This window comes from Neomonachus schauinslandi, chromosome 12 (genome assembly GCF_002201575.2).
Source record: "Neomonachus schauinslandi chromosome 12, ASM220157v2, whole genome shotgun sequence".
Lineage (NCBI taxonomy): Eukaryota > Metazoa > Chordata > Mammalia > Carnivora > Phocidae > Neomonachus > Neomonachus schauinslandi.
The window spans coordinates 86,155,167-86,175,863 of record NC_058414.1 but is presented as its reverse complement, the minus strand read 5'-3'; the positions used below and the strand labels follow the sequence as shown (position 1 = coordinate 86,175,863).

General features: G+C 38.5%; 1 protein-coding gene across 5 annotated transcripts in view; it reads left to right on the top strand.

The window, feature by feature from the left end:
• The window catches only part of CHCHD3 (coiled-coil-helix-coiled-coil-helix domain containing 3), a 271,107-nt gene that overhangs the window by 85,279 nt on the left and 165,131 nt on the right, over positions 1-20,697 (top strand). For all 5 annotated transcript variants that reach the window (XM_044920171.1, XM_021692981.2, XM_044920172.1 and 2 more), the window contains exon 4: positions 12,524-12,641. In XM_044920171.1, the coding sequence (XP_044776106.1) occupies positions 12,524-12,641 (118 nt within the window). The remainder of the gene's footprint in view (positions 1-12,523; positions 12,642-20,697) is intronic.

Here is a 20,697-nt window from a genome sequence, read left to right as displayed (position 1 = left end):
CATGAACCCTAGAATGAGAGTAGGTAAAGTCATACAGAATTTTACATTTTTGGCTCTTGTGATACATCTTTCTGCTCTCTCATGTTCTGTTTAAGGGTGAAAATTAGATGAAATCCAGTATACTGTTTAGTGTGGCTTTCAGATCAATGCGTTTTTCTTTAGCATGATTTTATAGGGAATGCTAGAAATAAAACATCTGCCCAAGAATGAGTTTGTAGCTGGTGAATAGTGTCAGAGAGGCGTGCAAATTGGTTGCTGTTATCTAGGGAGAATGCACTGTGGAGCCAGCATGGTGGGTGCTGATGTTGTCTGTTGTACTCGGTGTGCAGACCCAGGTGACTTGTAACAGAAAGATGAGCTTGGGTTAAGGGACACGGCCCCTTCAGCTCTTGATATTTCTTTTGAGGTTACAGAGCAGTTGAGGTGAAAAATATAGGGGCATCTTTGTTCACATGTGAGACTGATGAATATTCTTTTCTAAGGCCTATGTTTAACCAGCTAATAATAACAATTGTGGCTGTGCTCAATGATATAACATTTGATTCTTAAGAGGCTGTTTATCCTTTTGTTGTGGTGGATTTCCATTCGTTTTTTTGAGAACAGAATTGGTCTTGCAGCATATACTCCTTTGGTGGAGGGTGGGGGGGGTTGTCTTTCTGCTTCACATACAACTTCATTAGGCTCTTCTGCTTTCCAGAGAGGATGTCACTGGTCTCTCAGGCTGACCTTTGTGGCAATTGGCTGCGCATTTCACCAGGATTATAGAATAGGTGCTTGCCATGGAATTTAATCTTGAACTTAGTACTGTGCAATATTTAATTAATGCAGTGCTCTGCGATATAGGCATTCTATCTATTCCTTGATTCCCTAAGACTTGTCCTTCAATTATGCTTGATCAGTATTAGCTGCAAAACTGGGCCATGCTGTTCTGTCCTTATGTGAAATTGCTCTTATTTGATTGTGTAGATGTTAATAGTTTTCACCATGCATATATTACATATTATATATATATGTGTATATATATACATATATAAAATATACACATTATATGTATGAAGACTTAATTGTGTTTATAGTACAGGGGAGCTGTGTTATACCCCAAGGTTTCTTTTTAGGAAAATGCAGCTTATAGCGAAAAGGCGATATAGGGAGATTATTTCCATAAGAATTAATTTACAGTGCCCTGGATTGTTTCATCCAGCACTTTTAATCTGTTAACTCTGCCCTAAAATGCTTTAACAAACCCTTTAGCGTTAAAAAAGAATAAAAATACAAGAGAAATGTTAAAAGTGGAGAGGATTTTTAGGGAGTTGGAGACTTGAAAGCATCTAAAGCATCTCCACTGTCCTCCCATTTCAATTTGTCTCATTCCCAGCTGCCGCTGGTTAGAAGAGCATGTGACGGATGGGCGTGAGCCAGTAGGCTAGGTTTGGCAGAGCGCAAGGATCACCAGAATTGGCCGCCATCAGTCTGAGAATGCTTCTCAGAGAACTTTTTGGTTTCCATGTCCCTGTCAGCTGGTTTGGGAGAGAGTTGGAAACAGAGAGACCTTCTCCTGGTTCTCTTGACAGGGGGCTGAAAACTTCTCAGCTGGTGATTTACCACTGGGCCCCAGGGCGGAGACTGCCTAGTCTCCCACCTTGGAACAGGTACGTCTGCTGAACACAGCCCGGCAGCTGGGCCTATGCCCTGGTGAGTGGGCAGATGAAAAGAAGGCACTTGCTGGACACTGCAGCCAGACAGAAAGATAAATGAGAGGAGCACTCAGAGAACGTGCTTCTAGCAAGAACTGTTGGAATATTTCAATGGTGCTTTTGATGTTTGTGGCATTGGCAACTATTGCCACTTGATTGTAAGATACCATTGATTTTAAGGTGCATCTTGATTTTATAGGTATTGAAGGATGGGGAAGATAACTCCATGCATGTTATAATTGATGAAAGGGACTAAACTGTAGATGGAGATAAATGGAAGAGATAGAAGAGCAATGGTAATTAAATGGTATGAAACATTTCCCTGAGCTGAAGACAGGCTGGAGTCTGCACATTGAAGGGCCTCTCTGTTTAGGAGGGTTGATGAGAGCAGATGCACACCGACTCATAGACGCTAAAATTTTTCAACTCTAGGGATAAAGAGAAAATCCTATAAGCTTCCTGACAGAAGGAACCACTCATTTATAAAGGAAATGAGATCAGTCTGGTTTAGGTTTTTCTTCCGCCAACCTGTAAGCTAGAAGGTGGAATGACTCTTGGCATTCCTGAGAAAAAAAGTCTGAAACTCCTCAATTCTGTATTGAGCTCTCATTTACCTGCCAGGTGAAAGAAGGACCTATGGGCATGCAAGGATTTTGAGAATTTATTATTCTGGAAATATTATTCTGGCTAGCAGCTGGAATCCATTGAGGAGACAAAACTCATCAGTTGCTTTTACAGAGAGAATTTAACATAAGAATTGTTAATGAAGAATTTAAGAGCTGAAAAGGCAGGAAAAAACCCACAACACAGAAGAGCCCTAAGGCAGTGCTGTTTACATAGATGGCTCACGTTATATTTCTGTTAATTAAAATTGGTCTAGTAATCAGGTAAAAAAAAGTACAAAGAAATAGGTGAAAATAATTCTAAGATATATTATTTCCCCCAGTATATCCAAAATATCATTTTTTTTTTAAGATTTTATTTATTTATTTGACAGAAAGAGACAGCGAGAGAGGGAACAGAAGCAGCGGGAGTGGGAGAGGGAGAAGCAGGCTTCCCGCCGAGCAGGGAACCCAATGCAGGGCTTGATCCCAGGACCCTGGGATCATGACCTGAGCTGAAGGCAGACGCTTAACCGGCTGAGCCACCCAGGTGCCCGCAAAATATCATCATTTTAACATTGAATTTATTAATGATATATACCACCTTCTTGTTTTCATATTAAGTATTAAAAAACCAAGTGTGCCCTTTAAAATGACAGCACATCTCAGTTTGCAATAGCTACATTTCTCTGGCTTTTACTGACTGTATTGGACAGTGCAGCTTGCAGGTGCCCCAGAGGTAGCTCTGGCAGGAAGCAGTGGCAGTTGATAAAACATTGAACCTGCAGGAGGGGTTTTGTGGACTGCTGTTCAGCCTCAGAGGAGGCAGTACCTCCTGGCTGGTGTCCCTGCTGTCTGTCTCTGAGTTTGGAGGAGAGGCCAGTGTGTCTGGGACTCAAATTTTGAGGAACATCCTGGTAGGTAGGGCTGGTGTCTCCAGAGTGGGGTGCAGTGAGGTTGATTTTGCAAGTTTGGGCAAACTGGATTAAATAGTGAGGCCTGAGTGATGCTGAAAAGTGTAGACACCAAACAGGTGAGTGCCTTTTTTTCTCTCTCCAGCCTTGCAGTCTCCCTCTGTCACCCTTTATTGACAGAGTCCAAGAGGGACCCAACTGCAGAGCAGAAGTGTGGTTTCGAGACTCCCAGCTCTCACGTCACAAAAGCAGAGGATAGAAAAGGGGTGTGAAGTTGAGAGTCATTGAGAAATATTTGATGTAATAGACCATCTTAGGAAAATATTTAAAAAGAGAATTCTAACCAAATTACAAATTCATTACAACAGATCTCAATATAGGGAAAGGTGGAGAGGAGAGGAAGCACCCATGAGCAGCGGTCTTTGCTGTGTGCCTGAATGGTAGACAGGAACGTCTAATAAAGGTACTATTCATATGGATTCTTGAAATTGGGGAGAAATCCTTGAAGAGAAAGCCCAAGAATTGTGTTAATTTGATAGCACCGAACTCTTAGCTAAGAGTTGGGTTGTGGGGGAAAGTCAGTGTATTCAAAATGATTTCATCTTACTGAATTTGCATAGGGTAATGGTTGAGAAAATAGTAGGAATTGTGTTTTTAAACAATAGCAGGGGGAATATGTGTCTGTGAGGGGAAATGAATGACCACTAATGGCATAGAAAAATACATTGTAGATCTTTTTGAGAGGGGAAGAAAATATATATTAACTTGATATAACTGGGAAAATAAGGAGGGGGGGAAAAGATAACAAAGTAAAATTAATAGTAAACATAATATAAAATGGAAGAAATAAAGGTAAGTGTATTAGTTATTATACTCTTAATAATTGTGGCTGGCCACATTGTCCATTTAAAGATCAAGGCTGCCAGATTATGTTAACACACAGACACACCCACCCACCCAGGAGCTATGTAGTATATGACGGACACTTAAAGTAATCTGTTTTAACCTTAATAAATGAAGGTTGTTAAAAATTAATGGGTTGGCAAAACTATACCAAACAAACAAAATATGAGAAAAGGTACAATTCAGGATTATAAGGACTAACCAGAATAAAGAAACACGATTATATAATGATAACAAGCACAGCTTACAAAAACAACACTCATTAACCTTTATGTGTCAATCAAATTAGCAGCTTGGTATATGAATCAAAACCAGTTCGAAATTCAAAGACTACTTGATTTGAAATAGAAAAATAAAGGACTTTGTGTAATCATTCTTTCCTTAAAAATATTTACTCTGGGCTTGATGGAGGAATCTGCTAAGCTCTAACATTAAAGTATCTCCCATAAAAGAGATGGATTGAGTTAGTGGTGTGTGTATCTGTACATTCCAGAAGCATAATGCCGGTGGAGGGTGAGAGGTTGTAGTTTGGTTCAAGCTTGAAAGTTCTTTGAAATAGAAAACAAGTATTGATTCTTTTTCCTCTGCAAGTCTTAGAATGGAGAATGGTAATGTCTCTCTCTCTGGCCAAAAGTTTCCCCAGACTTACCAACTTGACAAGGACATAATTTCAAAAAAGTGTGTTCTAGTAAGGTGTGCTTTTATGAAGCAGCAGCATACATGCAAATCACTGTAAAAAACTTGATGCCTGTTTCGTATTCTTAAGGATAGGGAGATGCTGTCAGTTTTTCATAGCTGAGTCCTCTTTACAAGAGCCTCCCCCTGTATCTTAGGTCACTGAACCAGGGAGGTCTTCAGGAGGAAGGCAGCTCACATTGTCACATGTCCCCGGCTCAATTGTGTCCCATATGGGCTGATGAGAGGGATTTGATCTAGTGATGCCTGCATTTGTCTCCTCATCCCCTTCCCCTCAGCCGACTCTGTGGTTGTCCTCCTCCAGCATCTTAGTACATAAACACCTGCAGTACCCTCAAAAGGAATGTTGGGGGGGCAGGGTGTAGATTTCTAGACAAGTAACAACTTTCTAAACAAGTAACAGAGCTATAGATACTTTCTAGACTTGTAACAGGTCATGCAAGGTCATTTCCTCCTCCTCCTCCTATGAAACGGTTGGTTTTCAAGCCTTACGGATACCCACAATTTAATGGTGTCTCTACCTCTGTACTCTGACCATTGTCCAGTTGTATTTTGAGTATTGTGATTATTGATGTATTCTTTAAAATAAAAAGTTGATTATTTTGGTTTAAGATGCTTCTACATATTCAGCTTAAGCTAGATAAAGAAGTGGCTTTAGGTCCTTCTAGGAGAGGGAAGGCAGAGGTGCTTCAGGGTGTCCTGTAAGTTCCTCCTAGGGAATTTAATTGTGAATTTCCAAGGGACAGGGAGGTGCATGAACCATGGATATGGTGACATTAACTTGAGAATAAAATCAGAATTCTTAAAAAAAAAAAAATCAGAATTCTTTTCTAATATAAATGTATTTTCCACTGCAGTAGAAGAATGTATTTGGTAAGAAAATGGTATCAGAAAACTAGGACAGGTAGAACTTTTTCCCTAAGTGAGAATTGAAATAGGGATTCTAGGTATGAAATAATATGTGATATGGGATGGGAGGCAATCATCTGGGGGTGGGGGGTGGGCGGATGAAAACCGGTTAGGATTATGGCTATGGGTAATCCCCAATAAAAGTTGTGGGCTTCCAGTTATGGGCTGAGTTTTCCCTCCAGCATCATTTTGAAGCTATGCAGGAAAATGTCCAGACTATGACTAAATTTTAATGTAAGCTAAAATCACTTTTTAGAAAATGTTTTTGTGCAAAGGAAGGAAACCTTGATTGTTAAATTCTAAATGTCATTTTAAATGATATTTATATAGATGATAGATGACAAAAATATATGTCCTCTCAGTTATATTCAGAGCCAGGTCATAATGCTGGTTAAATAATACTGATTTACTATATGGTTTTCTAGATTGCAGTCCTTCAATTTTCCAAGACAGTGCCATTTATTGCTAAATTACCATTATATAAAGAATACCTATGTTCTGTAATATTAAACTGCGCTCATACTCTGTATTCATTCTTTCAAAAATATTTATTGAATGCCTGCCAGAGCCAGGCACTATTTCACTTACATATGCTTTGCTTTTACATAACTTCTCTCTGTCTCCATTTCCTAATACAAAATATAATAGTTGATTCCATAGGATTATTGTGAGTTACACCTGACAAGCGCCTAGACCTGTGCCTGGCCCAAAGGTCAGCATTATTAAATACTGATTCTTTATCTCTTGTACATAGATATATTACATATAGATACATATAAATGTTACATATAATACATAGCTATTATACATGACTATAATGTGGCTATATTAATGTACCTTCATCTTTATGTGTGTATTTTGGAACTTCAGTGCACAAACATTCCTTCCAGTATTTGAAATAATTTGAGGAGAGAAGTATTAAGCTTGCTGTGTACTTTTATTTTTATAAAGTCTTACTAATAAAAAGTTGTATACTTTTTCCATCATTATTTTTAATAGTCTAATAATTAGTTTGTTGAATTACCCAGCTCAGCTTTTCTGTTTAAAAAATGAATAGTAGGGCGCCTGGGTGGCTCAGTTGGTTAAAAAATGAATAGTAAACAGTATTTTGAATGCTGGTTCAGCATGTTCTGACAAAGTATTAAAATAAAAGTCATCATTAGCATTAGAATTGACCTTTGAGGTTGTAGTCACTCATTTTTCTCTTCCAGTGTTTGAAACAGTCTTTCTAAGTGCATTGCAATAATTTGCAGATATTGTCTGTGTAAAACGGTCACAATTCAGTTGTAAATAAATCATTTCATCAAGTCACTTTATCTCTAACAATCTTCATTTCCCATTCTCACCCATTATCTGAGGTTCTTGTCATCTTTCCTCAGTAATATAATGGCTTTATACATTAAATTATAAAGTAATTTTCTAAGCTAGAATTGTATAGAATTACTTATGTGTCAACCTACATGAAGATAAATCTGAGTGTTTGTGAATAGCTACTTGAGCAGTGTCCAGGTTCAGAGAAACAGGGCACCTGAAAGCCAAACCACTTTTGGGAAAGGGCTGGTAATAATTTTGACTTTGGCAAACTCTGACTTGATATAGTGGAAACAAATAAAAAATGAGCTTTTAAAAAAAATAATTGCAAATAATATCACATTTACAGACTGTCCTTATATGACCACAAAGGTGAGCGATGTAATGGGATTTAATTCCTGTTAGAGGGGTTCACTCTTTAGGAGGTTTAAGAAGCAGAGCTTTGGAAATCAGATCAGGTCATTTTATGTCTCCCATGTGCTTTTGCACATCTCAGTCTTTCTCCAGTGAAAGAGGGGGGATAGTAATGCCTCCTTCATGGAGGATAATGAGGTTGACTACATAAAAAATGCATAGCTAAAGCTATCTTTAAAATGCCCTTCCCACTTTCTTGAAATCTTTAGGTTCTTTGGAATAAAATAATACTGGCTGGCTTTTATACAGAAACAGAAACGTGTAGGACTGGATTTTAGATATCTATGAAAGCTGAATGTATATGAGGTTTTTTTTTTTTTTTCCCCATTTAAAAGGACATGTAATAATATTCATTATAGGAGATTTGGCTGGTTTTTAGAAATTCATTTTGCTGGTGTATCTTAAATCTCTCACCTGATTGAGAATATACTGAGAAAAACGGCTAAGTTGCTAGGGCTTGAGGTATAAGGGCAGAGCTGCCTGGTATTTGTTTCATTAAGCTTAGGCAAGCTATCCAATTACTTAATGCAAATAAGAAAAGTTTACACTAAACTCCTACTTCTTTGCTTAAAACTCTAGAGAATTTAAATGAGGAGAGATATGTATTTAAAAGAAGGAGATTTAAATGAAACTTAAATCAGGGGCTTAATGTAGAATAATATTAGACCAGGAGATCTGAAATAATAAGTGGGGAATGCCAATAAATAAAAAAGGGAATGTATTCTCCAAGATACTTGGTTTGTTTAATTTTCTTTCGAGGTAATTCTTAAAGCTATGGAAAGCCTAGTTAGTAATCAGAGACCCGTTTTATCTCATGCCTCCTTTTCACCTGACGGGACCTTCAAAGAAGTAAAGTGCTGCCTTCGATTGGCAATAGCACTTCACTTGCTTACCTTGCGGAGTGTTTACAAAACAACCCAGCTCTGATATGTGGCTCCACCATTGGGCCAGTAGCACTCAGGCCCAGAAAGCTGGGTCATCTCATTTGGCTCAAAGTAAGAGAAAAATGAGATGATCTTACAGCCATCTACCTTTCATAGATGGCCACTGAGCAGAATAGCTCGATGGAATAACCAAAGCATGGGCCCTGGAGAGAAAGCTCTGAAAAGAATTGGGAGCTTCTGAGAATTCTGAGAATTGGGAGCAGTTTTTCTTTGCAAAGCATTTGGAAAGTGATCTAAATGGATCAGTCAAAGAGGAAACTTAATTAGAAGAAATGAATTGCTGTAAATGAATTTTGCGGAGGAGAGATTTGGGGAAATTAGGAATACAGCAGTTCAGAAATTTTTCATCTGTTGTTTTTACTTCTGAAGTAAAAAGGAAACTTCATTTAGTGCTACCATCTATCTGAAACTCTGCCCTCCAGAATAATATGAAAGGAAGCACAACTTCTAAAATTTTTTTTCCTAAAATAGCAAAGGCAGTTTTAAGCTTCAGGAACCCTTCCAAGCCTTGCCCTAATTTTTACTGACAATTGTGTGTGTGTGTTTGTGTGTGTATATGTGTGTTAACAATGTTCCCTCAGTGACTCTCGGTGTCTCAGCCTTTGGTGTCTGAAACAGGCACACACAGAGCTCTAAAGAAAAGCCTTTCTCGGTACCTCTGGACCCGACTGATGTCTGCCCTAAAACACGTTCTCCTTCCCTAGGTTGCTCAGTTAATATCCTTTAGATTTCAATTCAGATACTGGCTCCCATCCATCTAGTTTCAGAGCAACCTCACTTAAAAAAAAAAAGTGCATCAGAGTTTAAGCTTCATGAGGATAGGGACTGTGTCTCTTGTGCTCACCATTTTGTTTTCAGTAATCAGAATAATGTCTGGCACCCCGTAATTATATCTTGAATGAATTTGTGGATTCCCTTTGTTCTTACCTAGTTCATAGTTTTTATCAAGTAGTGGGAAAGTCCAAGGATGAGACTGGAAATGTAAATGCCCACTGAGTGAAAATGATAAAATTTGGAGATTTGTTTCATTTATCTTCTGCCACCAACTTTCTCAAGAGTTTTTATGGGATAGAGAATAATGTATTTAATGTGTGTTGTTTGTAAAACTTTTACCTGCAAGGGACTTTAAAATTACATGGTTCAACCATCATATTTTAAAGCTGAGAAAACAGGTTTGTTAGATTGCACAGCTAGGTTGCTGATAGGTAATAAGAATTTATTACCTACCACATATATATACACACACACGCACATATATATGTAAGGATATATATGTGTGTATGTGTATATATATATATATATTTAGGCAAGTGGGAAAGAAACGAAGGAGCATATGAAGGGATAGGTCTGCAGGTCATTGTCAGTTTTTGATTTTGGAAGTCCATGAAGATAATAAAAATAAAGTAGAGCTTCTTATTGGTGAGAACTTGGAAAAAAAGATGGAGAAGACAAAGCATATATAGTCATGGTGTATTTAGTGAACTTGGAGATTTTCTTCTTCTTTTCAGAAAACTACCGCTTTTTCTGTATTCCTGACCCCATAGTGGGTACTGTTGTTATTACTACTACTTAACCTAACAGTGTTGAGTGCTTTATGCTAAGTGCTTTGTGTATATAGAACCCTGTAAGGTAGGTATTATACTGGTTCATTTTACTCAGAATAACAAGACCCAGGGAGATTAACTCAAGTATTGACTCAGCTGGTATGTGCTAGAACCTTGATTTGGACCCAGGACTCCCAACTCCAAAGTTTGTGCATCTGTACCAGCTATTACAAACTGATAATTTTAATTTTTATTATAACACTGAAGGCTTTTGTGCTCAAGTTTTTGCTTCTTTTTCATTAACTTGCCAAAACTTCTAAAGTTGAGCCCCTTTTAACTCCATTTGTAATTATAATTGATATCATATGCAAGTAAACTAAATTAGAAAAAATAGGTAGTTATTATTAGATAAACAATACTTTAAAATATGATATACCACATGTGGTAGATATGAGAAAATCTAGTTGTATAGCATTCATTTTATGTTGATGAACTAATAATGTGATTTTTATAATAGTTGTCTATCTGTATGTAAAGTCCCCAGCACAGTGCTTGGCATATAGTAGGTGATCTATGTATGATAGTAATTTTTATTATTTTATTTTAGTTTCCACCTGACTTGTAACCTAGGTAATACCTTTTACTTGCAGGTGATATGCTAGTAAAATGCTTTAACTGCACCGTTTTGCAATCTGATATAGTAACCGCAGCAGTTACCAGCACACTATACTTATGTGGACCACTTCATTTTTGTTGTTACTCTCCTTTTATAGATCTCCAGGATTTACGTGGGGAGAAGTATATTTTGCTAATTGAGGGCTGTGGCTCTCATTTTATTTAGTATGCATTCGCATCACCTGGAGGGCTTATTAAAAGGCAGTTTATGGGGCACTACCCCCACAGTTTCTAATTCAGTAGACTGGGTGGTGTCCGAGTGTTTGCATTTCTAACAGGTTCCCACGGATGCTGCTGCTGATTTATGTATACTTTTAGAACTGCTGCTCTGCAGAAATGACGAGACTTCTAATTATCAGTGTTCTTTTATGATTATGCACGTCCACTGAGTTACTGTATTGATAGCATTGATGCTGCTGAACTTACTGTGAAATAATACGGAGAAATTTGGTTTGTGTAAGTGTAATTATACTTACTGCTTAAGGAAAAGTTTCTAGAGGTTACTTTTGCATTAGAGAATTTCAAAGTGTAGGTTTTAATATTTTTCTGTTATTCATCTTTATTCAAGACATAAAAACACAGGTTCAGTTTTTTAGGAATATATTTCACAAGGTAATTTCTGATTTTATATATATATATATATATTTATTTTTTTGAGAGAGAGAGAGAATGCAGGGAGGGGCAGAGGGGGAGAATCTTGAAGCAGACCCCCTCTGACCAGGGATCCCAACTCAGGACTTGATCCTAGGACCCATGAGATTATGACGTGAGAGTCAGATGCTCAACGGACTGAGCCACCCAGGCACTCCTCTGATTATATTTTTAATTATAATTGATTATAATGAAATTTGGTTGTAATTGATTTCTGAGAATTTCAGAGTATCTGGATGATGTGGCAATTTAAAAATAGTAACAAGTTTTTATTTTCTTTAGTTCTTTTCAAGAACCTTTTTAAAACTAAAATTTGATAGACTAGTATTGAATTCAGTTTGGTGCTCATCATTCCCACTTACAAAGTAGATTTCACTCAGAATTTCACTTATACCAACATAGCAATTTTACCTTTTCTTTTTAAAGCATTGCTTGTACCTTTGGGGATATGATGGTATAGAGGGGTTATTCTCTCAAGAGATGAAAAGGCAATCAGAAAATCTTTGTCCATAAGATTAGACTAAAATGTACTCTCATTCAGTGATTACTGAATGCCTTTATGTGCCAGGCATTATGGTGAAAATCGGTGCCAAAGTAATTTATCTTTTTCATGCACAGTGAGGGGTTTTAGTGGATTGTAACTTAATATGACGTAATTGTGTGATGAGGTTACTGATAAACCCAGTGCTGTCAGATGCTTCATTAAAAGAATTAGTATTGTGTACAGATCTTGGAGGTGAAGTTCCGCTGTCTTGTTTTGCTAGACTATGTCCACAGTGTTACATTTGGTCTGGGGCTAAGGGACAAATTGGAGTCATTCCAGAAGTGAGGATCCCTGCTGTTCAAAGGTCTGGCCATTTTTGCATATGAGGATTGTTGGAAAATGGGAGTAATTCATCTGGAGGGAAGACATCTTAATTATGTTTTTAGTTCCTTGCTGTAATATAAGATCCACGAGGACAGGGACCCGTCCTTCTTGTTCAGCACTGTATCATGAGTGCCTCATCCAACAGCTGGTGTGTATTCAACAAACAGTTGAATGAGTCAGTGTTGAGGGGAAGATGATGGCAGGGGAGATACCATGATCACGAATTCTGCTATTTTAAATGCTTGGGTAGAGGTTGCATGGGGACTTACTAGAAAACATACCCGCTTTTAATAAATTATAGGTCAAGGTGATTTTGGCCATTTCTCTTCTTATTCATGTTTTTCATTAAATCATAATCAATAAAATAATTCTAAGTTAGTCCTTTCTTGTCTTTTTAGACTAAAGCAAGGCAAAGAACTGGACCGAGAGAGGGCTTTTGCTAATGAGCAGTTAACCAGAGCTATTCTTCGAGAGAGGATATCAAGTGAAGAAGAACGAGCCAAGGCAAAGCACCTGGTGAGCATTAAAGATTTAGTAGAGAGGGGTGGGAGAATGGGTTAGCCCGGTGATGGGTATTGAGGAGGGCACGTTCTGCATGGAGCACTGGGTGTTATGCACAAACAATGAATCGTGGAACACTACATCAAAAACTAATGATGTAATGTATGGGGATTAACATAGCAATAAAAAAATTAAAAAAAAAAAAGATCTAGTAGAAATGTCTTGTCTACAAGGAGATCTCTGATGTTTGGAAAAAGCTAAGCATTCCTTGCCAGCTGTTAGTATTGACAAAACGCATGTTCTTTCTCTTTGCTTAGATTTTCTTGGTTTTTGCCTTTTACAAGTTGTTGGCAGTTTGCTGATATTAACTGTGAAGGACTTTTTAAGGCAGGTAACTCGAGAATTATTGGTAAAGATCAACGGGGAGACAGTGGCATATGCATCTTGCCTGAAGGGATATTGCTTGTTTGCTCTCCCCGCCCCCGCCCCCCCCTTTTGATTTCATTGTATTTGAAACCTCTGGGGCAGGCAGCCTATCCTGTTTCTCTCTCTGCATGCAACCACCAGATGTTAGTCTGGGAAGTCTCTGGCAAAGGTGAGTAAGTAAGGTTTGATCAGTCACTTTCTGTGCTTTAGAAAGGGAGAAATGCAGAGCAAAGGCTTTCAGGAACAATCTTTTTAAAGAAAGGGAATCCTTTTTTTTAAAAGAGCTATTTAAAAAAATGTTAAAAGCACAGATTACATAAACATGTTTAAAAATGATTATTAATAGAAGGGAGAAAATTTAAAAGGCACCCACAGATCTGTCATTCTTACATAAGCATGATTTACACTGGGATGTGTTTCCTCTCGAAACGTTTATTCCTAGGTCTGTTACATACTTAGAATATATAAGAATTTGGACAATACTGCATATAGCATTTAACATCATGTACATTTTCTTTCTTTTTTTTTTTTTTTTAAAGATTTTATTTATTCATTTGACAGAGAGAGAGATAGCGAGAGCAGGAACACAAGCGGGGGAGTGGGAGAGAGAAGCAGGCTTCCCGCCGAGCAGGGAGCCCGATGCGGGGCTCAATCCCAAGACCCTGGGATCATGACCTGAGCAGGAGGCAGACAGTTAACGAATGAGCCACCCAGGCGCCCCATGAACATTTTCTTATATCAGTGAATATTCTTCTGAAATGTAGTTTTTAATGGCTGAATAAGGTTCTGTCTTCTTTGTGCATCATAACTTCTCAAACGATTTTCCATTGTTAGGTAAAAGTGGGGCTGCTCTGGTTGAAGCCTGGGGTCCTGACTGCTTACCTCCTACTTCAGCCTTCTAGAAACCCACGTGTAACTTCTCAGAACCGTTAGTGTTCATTGGAGTTTAGTTGGGAACTCAGTGGAGAGGTAAAATGAGACTATATAATGGAGAACTTTGAATGGAGGACTGAGGGTGATGTCCCTAGCTCAGCAGGCAATTGAGAATTGTTTAAAAATTGATAAGAAAAGGGTCAATTTATATTCTCTCGTAGTTTTTTCCCTTGGTCCTTTCTTGGAGAGGTCATGTGCCATTAGAGAAAGTAAAAGGAAGCCTGTGTGTAGTGAATCCATTTCTCCAAAGACTAATCCAGGGTCCAGCTGAATGGGTGGACAGTGAAGCCAGAACAAAAGTGATGGATCAAGAAAGAAACGTCCAGAGATGGGCTGTTTTGAAGGTCTCTTCTTTCTTGATTCTGGGGCTATAGGATATAGATGGCAAATTACAGTATCTTCCAGATTTTAGCCCCTATCATATTAGCCAAATAGAGCCCTCGTAGCACTTAGGGAATAAAAGTAGAATTTATACAATAGGATTATAGTTGATCTGTTTTGGCTTGAGTGTTCTTAGACATTTGAGTGGTAGTTCATGGCCAAAGCACCATGGCTGCCCACAGTAATTTAGGTACCTGATGATTCCCAACCTACTTACAAGGTTAACCCCCTGTATTGTTATTATTCGTTATAGAAGGCATGCATATTCATTGGGTAAAAATCAGAAAGTAAATAGAAAAAACATTAAGATCACTTAAGTTACCACTATCCGGAGATAATTACTGTTAACATTCTGGTTTATTATTTTTATATTCCTTTCCACATTCCACTAAGTCTGTATAAAACATTTCTATTAATATGTTTATATGTATTTCCCCAAACAGAGGTGATAGTATACATAGTCTCATATAACTCTTACAATAACTTGCATATTAAAAGAAAATTAGACTATAGGGTAAAGATCTTTTTCTATTAATAAATATGTTTGCATGATCACTTTTAATGATTGAATGTATTTCACTGAATTTTCTCCAAATAAGATAATACAGGGATAGTATAGAAAATAGAAAAATTACTAAGGAACCACCTCATAATCATTAGTATGGCTACTATCAGAAAAACAGACAATAACAAGTATTGGCAAGGATGTAGTTGGTGGGAATATAAAATGGCACAGCCACTCTGGAAACCATTATGGTGGTTTCTCAAAAAAAACTACAAATAGAATTACCATGTGATTCAGCCATCCCACTTCTGGGTATTTATCCAAAAGATTTGAAAGCAGAGTCTCAAAGAGATATTTGTATGCCCATGTTCATAGCAGCATAATTCACAATAGCCAAAAGGTGGAAGCAACCCAAGTGTTTATCAGCAGATGAATGCATAAGCAAAATGCGCTATATACTTACAATGGAACGTTATTCAGCCTTAAAAAGGAAGGAAATTCTGACACATGCTAACACATAGATGAACCTTGAAGACATTGTGGTAAGTGAAATAATCTAGTTACAAAAAGACATACTGTAGGATTCCACTTAGATGAAGTATCTAGAGTAGTCAGATCTATAGAGACAGAACGCGGAAGGGTGGTTGCCCTGGGCTGTGGGGAGGGAGAAATGGAGCACTTCTTAACGGGTTTGGAGTTTCAGTTTTGCAAGATGAAAACAGTTCTGGAGATAGGTTGTATAACAGTGTTAATGTACTTTTTCTGAACTTTTCACTTCTAAATGGTTAAGATGGCAAATTTTCTGGTTTGTGTATTTTGCCATAATTAAAGATTAGAAAAAATTCTAAGGAAATAAGCATTCCTGCACATGTAATATTTAGAGGGTATAAACGTTCATTCTTTCTCTTCCCCCTTACATGTACAGTCCAGGTTTCCAGATTCTACATCCTCCCACCTTATAAAACATGCGGTGTGGACTGTGATTTAAGTCTAATGTTGTCCCTCAGCCCCTTGATCCTAAGCTGGGGAAGCGGGCATCCCCAGAACCCATGATTCATGTGAGAGTCACCCTGAGAACGTCAGCATGTTTCTGCTGTGAGACTGGGCCCTCACTGCTGCCATTCTTAACCCTAATATGTGGGACTGTTTGAGTGATGGTCAGACATTGATTTGTTCCTCTTTATTTAGAACCCAAATGTCGCAGCCTGTAAGAAAGTAGAGGTTGGGGTTCACACGTTGGAAGGAATTGGAAAGCTCTCTTTCAGGAGAACTAGGAAAAAAGAAACAAAACTGATGTGATATTGGTATTGTGAAATAAAACTAAGTCCTCCCCAGTCCCCATTTTCCTCCGCCCACTGACAGTTGACATTTAGATTGCTTTCTCTGTGCCTGGGAGTCCAGGCTTCTCGTCCCACAGTTGTAGCAGCTAGCTTTACAGAGGCTCTTTGAAGGGCAAAGTCACGGGAGTCCTGTTGCTGAAGTTTCAAAATAGAATCAGATCGGACTTTCCCCTCAGGAAGAATTGCTTTAGCTGGAGAAGCTGTAAGTGCTGCTTTAGATTTGAGAAGACCAAAGCAGCCCCTCACCCTACTTCTCACTCACTGGAATGATAATTTTAGCCCGCTGATTTTGCCCAGAAGTCCCAGAGAGGCAGTTCACTGATAATCTTACCTACATGGAAATGCTAAATGGAATTCACATTAAAGGAATGCTTCCTAGGAACAGGAAAGCACCTCCATAGGAATGATGATTACATAAAAGGACAGCACCAGGCAACCTGTAAAGTTCGTGCAACTTGACATTCTGTGAATCCTTAAGATCTCGTACATATGAATCTAACATTTGCTGTGTCATTGATTTTATTTATTTTATTTTTTTTAAGATTTTTATTTATTTATTTGAGAGAGAGAATGAGAGAGAGAGAGCAGGAGAGGGGGGAGGGTCAGAGGGAGAAGCAGACTCCCTGCCGAGCAGGGAGCCCGATGCGGGACTCGATCCTATCAGGACCTGAGCCGAAGGCAGTCGCTTAACCAACTGAGCCACCCAGGCGCCCCTGTGTCATTGATTTTAAAAAAATTAAAGAGTTGGGAGTTGTGTCTTTTTTAACTTTGCAATTGCATTTGATTTGTTTTTAAAATGCTGATTAAAATTTTGATAAACTCTTCTTTTGTCTTAATTAACTTTTGCTGATTTGACATTAGTCATTTTTTGTTATCACCACAGAACTGTTTTATTTTCTTTTTCCTTTTTTTAAATTTTTAAAAATGTTTTTTTTTTTTTTTTTTTAAAGATTTTATTTATTTATTCATTAGAGACAGAGAGAGGCAGAGGGAGAAGCAGGCTCCCCAGAGCAGGGAGCCCGATGCGGGACTCGATCCCAGGACCCTGAGATCATGACCTGAGCCGAAGGCAGACGCTTAACCATCTGAGCCACCCAGGCGCCCTAAAAATGTTTTATTTATTTGTCAGAGAGAGCATGCGAGAGAGAGCACAACCAGGGGGAGCAGCAGGCAGAGAGAGAAGCAGGCTCCCTTGGGCAAGGAGCCCAATGCGGAACTTGATCCCAGGACCCTGGGATCATGACCTGAGCCGAAGGCAGATGCTTAACTGACTGAGCCACCCAGGCGTCCCTCTTTTTTCTTTTTTAACCTCAACTTTAAAAGAACCTGCATTTACTTAAGGAAATATTTAAATATTTATACATTTTATTGTGAAATAGTTTCCTTCACCCATTGGACAATGTTTTAGTGAGTGCTTACTGTATGAGAAACACTGGGCTGGATACCAAGGATATATAAATGAAAAAGACAAACTTTTGTCCTTAAGAAATTCAGTCAGTTAAGCCCCTGACTCTTGGTTTCAGCTTGGGTCATGATCTCAGGGTCCTGAGATCGAGCTCTGCTTTTGGTTCTGTGCTCACTGTGGAGTCTGCTTGAGATTCTCTCTCTTCCTCTTACTCCGCCCCTCCCCCTGCTCTCTCTCTCTCTCTCTCAAAGAAAGAAAGAAAGAAGGAAAGAAATTCACAGTATAATGTGGGAGACTGATATATTTAAAAATAATGTTGAGAAGGGCTAACTCTGTTAGAGAGCCATGGCACTTATATTCTTGTGAGAATTCTCACTTTTGGGAAAACAGGGACTTTCTTTTAACTCATTGTTATATGTGCATTTATTTGTTCAACACGTATTTGAGTACCCAGTATATACCAGTTCCTAGCAAAGGGGAATTAGTTAATACTTGTTGATTGAATAAATGAAGAATTGAATGTATTCAGGCCCTGAAAATGGAAGAGGAAGTGGGAAAGAATAGAAAAGATTTCTCAGGGCAGTGGTGCCCAAGCTGAGTCTTGAGGTGTGAGCAGGAATTGCACATATGGTTGAGGAGTAGGGATGGTCCAGCCTTCAATATTGCAGGTTAAAACATAGAGGCACGGGGACGATGGGACACTACAAGGAATTGCTGAGTGAGAAGTCCAGGGCAAGGAATGTTGAGGGGTGAGGCAGAAGAAGTTGGCAGGGCTAAGATCATGAGTTCTATGTGTGCAATCCAAAGAACCCTGGACTGGATACATGGAAGGGGTTTGAAGGGGAGAAATGAAATGGTTAGATGGGCATTTTGATTTCTCACTCTAGTGAAGTGTGAAGGATAGAAGAGGAAGTGAATGGAAATGGACAAGTTAGCCGTCTTCACATTAATCCAAGAGAGAACAAGTGGTACTTGAATTAGGACAGTGCTAGTGGGGATGAAGAGAAAAGAGGAGATGTAAGAGGTATTTAGGTGATAGTATTATTAGGATTTTAGATTTGAATGGTTGAAAGAAGTGTGAAGGGTAGCCACAAGCTTTCTGTTATTAGAAACCCTCTTATTTTAAATAGAAAAAGTAGCAATCAATTAAAAACATTCTGGGTTAAGTGTATATTGTCAAGTGTGACTTCAGAATCTTCCCAGTTCTGGCCTCAGATACTGCACAAATTATTTTGTTTGACTTTAAATGAAATCATTAGATCATTATGTATTTTGGTCCCTTTCCACATTCCCCTCCTTCGCAAATTTATTAAACACCTAGTATGTGCTAGGTGCTGTTAGTTGCCGGAGACGCAAAGATGTACTATCTCTGGTTGCTTTGCCTCGAAGAGTCTCCTATCAAGTGTAGGGTTTGTGGGAAGGTCGTTCTTACCTTGAACTTTTTCTCTACTTATATCCTATTTCTTTGAATCTGTAAAACCCCATAGTGTTTAGAAAAAATAACACTAAAAAAAATAGCGTAGGTGAAAATGCATAAATATAGTTTTTCTAAATTTAAGTGACTGTTTCACCAAAATGTCACTTTTTATCCCCAGTTTCCTTTTTGTCTGAAATGCACCAGTGAAGCAATCAAGAAGAAGAATTGATTAATTTTGTGCTGTGTGCTTTTCAGTTCTGTGTTTTGTTTGTGCTTCAAACTGTGACAGTTGAAATTTCATGGTAAAAGAGAGAAAGGTTTTGAAATTTGGGGTATGGAGGAAAAATGACTAAATTAAAAGAAGTAGATAAGAATACCACTGCTGCCCAAATATAAGTGAGGTTCTGGCCAAGGGCAAAGGATGCAATTGGGGTTGTCATTTTGAAATGGTCAACATGGTTCTTGCTCAAAAATCTCCATAAAAGAACAGTAAGACCCATCACTTGGGGCTTTCAGTGTCACTAAAATTAACCAGGTGAGTCAAGTTGCAGTGGAGCAGCAGTCCTTCTGGGGTCTTTTAGTGGGCACTTCAGCATACTTTAAAAAAACTGTTGCAGGTTTTTGGGTGCAATTTAGCACTTTGATTATAATCTCTACTAATCTGCTGCCTCTGGTTATATAAACCATGTGCTGGTTTTCTTGCAAAAGACACCAAGCCCCAAATGTTTTGACATGCATGGTGTATTAATTTGCTTTTAATGCCAAAAATGAAGTTAATGATTTTGTGCTTTTGCTTTTGAAGACTATTTAAATGTCGAATTTCTACTTTATGTTTGGGGGATCTAAGCTATGTAGGTGTAAGATATTTTCCTCAGTGTTATTGGTAAGAGTGGGACCTGGGATCCGTCTACAGGTCTCATTCTTTCCCTCAAGACTGGTGGGAGCAGAGTGCACGGCATCACTCCTGTGTGTTTGGATTCAGCAGGCCATTATCGTTTCTAGGACAAAGCGTTCAGATGCCATGTCGTCTCTGTGTTCTTTGTTATGATGTATGGTCCTTACTTCCTGTGTGTGTTAAAGCAGTATTAGTATTGTCAGCAGGAGGGCACATAGCCCTATGAAGAGATTGTTAATGAAATATCCCTTGGAAAGGAGGATGGCTTCAGGTGTGTTTGTTTGCTCCTGCAGTGGAAAAGGAGAAGCATGTTTTGTCTCAGCGTAGCCATTATGTTAAGAGCCCAGAGCAAGAATAGGATCGGTATGACAAGAGTTCAGTATGGCTTATATACTGAAAGCTTAACCAGATGAATATATTTCTCAAATGTACATAGTCATACTCCCTTCTCATCCAGCTTTACAGAAATACCTGGGGTCTCAACATTATCAAATAGCCTTAGAGAAGCATGATACCATGCTGGACAGATACCGAGGGGCTTGGAGCAGAGGATGGCTGAGTGCTCTCCCAGGAGCGGAGATTAAATCTCACCGTCAGGGATGACGGATCTGTCCAGTGAACACAATGAACAGGTGACGGCAATTTGCTTGTGTTCCTTTTTTTCCAAGAAAGTATTCTCAGGCTGTGTGACCTTGCTGACGAAGTGACTAGAGAAGAAATAGCACAGTTGAGTATAATGCTATTGATGTTCTTACCAACGACTAGTTCT